Here is a 1,186-nt window from a genome sequence, read left to right as displayed (position 1 = left end):
AACATCAAATTTACATGAACGTACCACAGAGCAAATACATTTTATAACATCAAATTTACATGAACATACCACAGAGCAAATACGTTTTATAACATCAAATTTACATGAACATACCACAGAGCAAATACGTTTTATAACACCAAATTTACATGAACATACCACAGAGCAAATACATTTTATAACATCAAATTCACATGAACATACCACAGAGCAAATACATTTTATAACACCAAATTTACATGAACATACCACAGAGCAAATACATTTTTGTGACTGTAATCATAAGTTTACTAATTTTGTATTTTTCTTCTTGTATTAACATATCAAAGGATGACCCATGGGTGAGTGTAATATGAAATTTCTGGTATTTTTCAGTGTTTGAATGTAAAGACTTGTGAAAACGTTCATTTTGTCACTAGTAATTGTCTTGTGTGTGTAATTTTGAAAAGCACGACTGTTTTACAGATCAGCATGACAAAAAAATGTTGTGTTATAAATTTTCCAGTGGTTTGGTGTTCTTTATTCTCTACAGAAGTTTACAACACTATGTTCAGCACGTAAATTGTTCAGTGGTGAATGAGGATGTTTTTTTTGTGTGTGTATAAAACTTTCAATACCAGCAAGGTATTCTTATGATTGCATGAAATCAAGGCTATATGAAGTATTTATAACTACATATATTTATAAAAGTTTATAAAAATCCATCCATTAGCACCTGGTTAAGTCCCACCCTTACCAAGATGGCATATAAGATCTGGTGCTGAACTCTGGGTTAATTAACACAAATGGATGAGAATGTTGACCCATTCCCAATGGATCGGATGCCAATCCATTGCAGGTTAACCCCCAGCTAACAGTTGGTACCCATCATACTGGGGGGTAGATTGAAACAATTGAGGTAAAGTATCTTATTCATGGACACATCAGCAAAACTCAAACCAGCCTCGAACTTGTAACCAACCAAATATGAGTCCAAAACTCAAAGCCAATGAGACATGCTGCCTCCCGTGGGATTCATCCATACCAAACTAAAATATATTCAAAAACTTGACAAACACCGACGCTCATGCCCAAATCAACCTCCATCTAGGTCCCTTAGCATGTAAGAAATTGAAAAACAATAAAATTTTCTGATACATCATAATTCATCTTTAATTGTAAGATACTCTTCATTTTAGTTTGCACT

At 33.6% G+C, this 1,186-nt stretch overlaps 1 protein-coding gene across 1 annotated transcript in view; it reads left to right on the top strand.

Annotated features, from left to right (window-relative positions):
• Positions 1 to 1,186, top strand: part of LOC106470133 (voltage-dependent calcium channel type D subunit alpha-1-like) — a gene marked incomplete at its 5' end in the record, with an annotated part of 108,804 nt that overhangs the window by 60,656 nt on the left and 46,962 nt on the right. The window contains one exon of the mRNA XM_022398716.1: positions 330 to 341. Within this exon, the coding sequence (XP_022254424.1) occupies positions 330 to 341 (12 nt within the window). The remainder of the gene's footprint in view (positions 1 to 329; positions 342 to 1,186) is intronic.

Source organism: Limulus polyphemus, unplaced genomic scaffold (genome assembly GCF_000517525.1).
Source record: "Limulus polyphemus unplaced genomic scaffold, Limulus_polyphemus-2.1.2 Scaffold3838, whole genome shotgun sequence".
In the NCBI taxonomy this organism is placed as follows: domain Eukaryota; kingdom Metazoa; phylum Arthropoda; class Merostomata; order Xiphosura; family Limulidae; genus Limulus; species Limulus polyphemus.
Note: the sequence above shows the minus strand (reverse complement) of the source record. Positions and strands in the feature narration are given on the sequence as shown.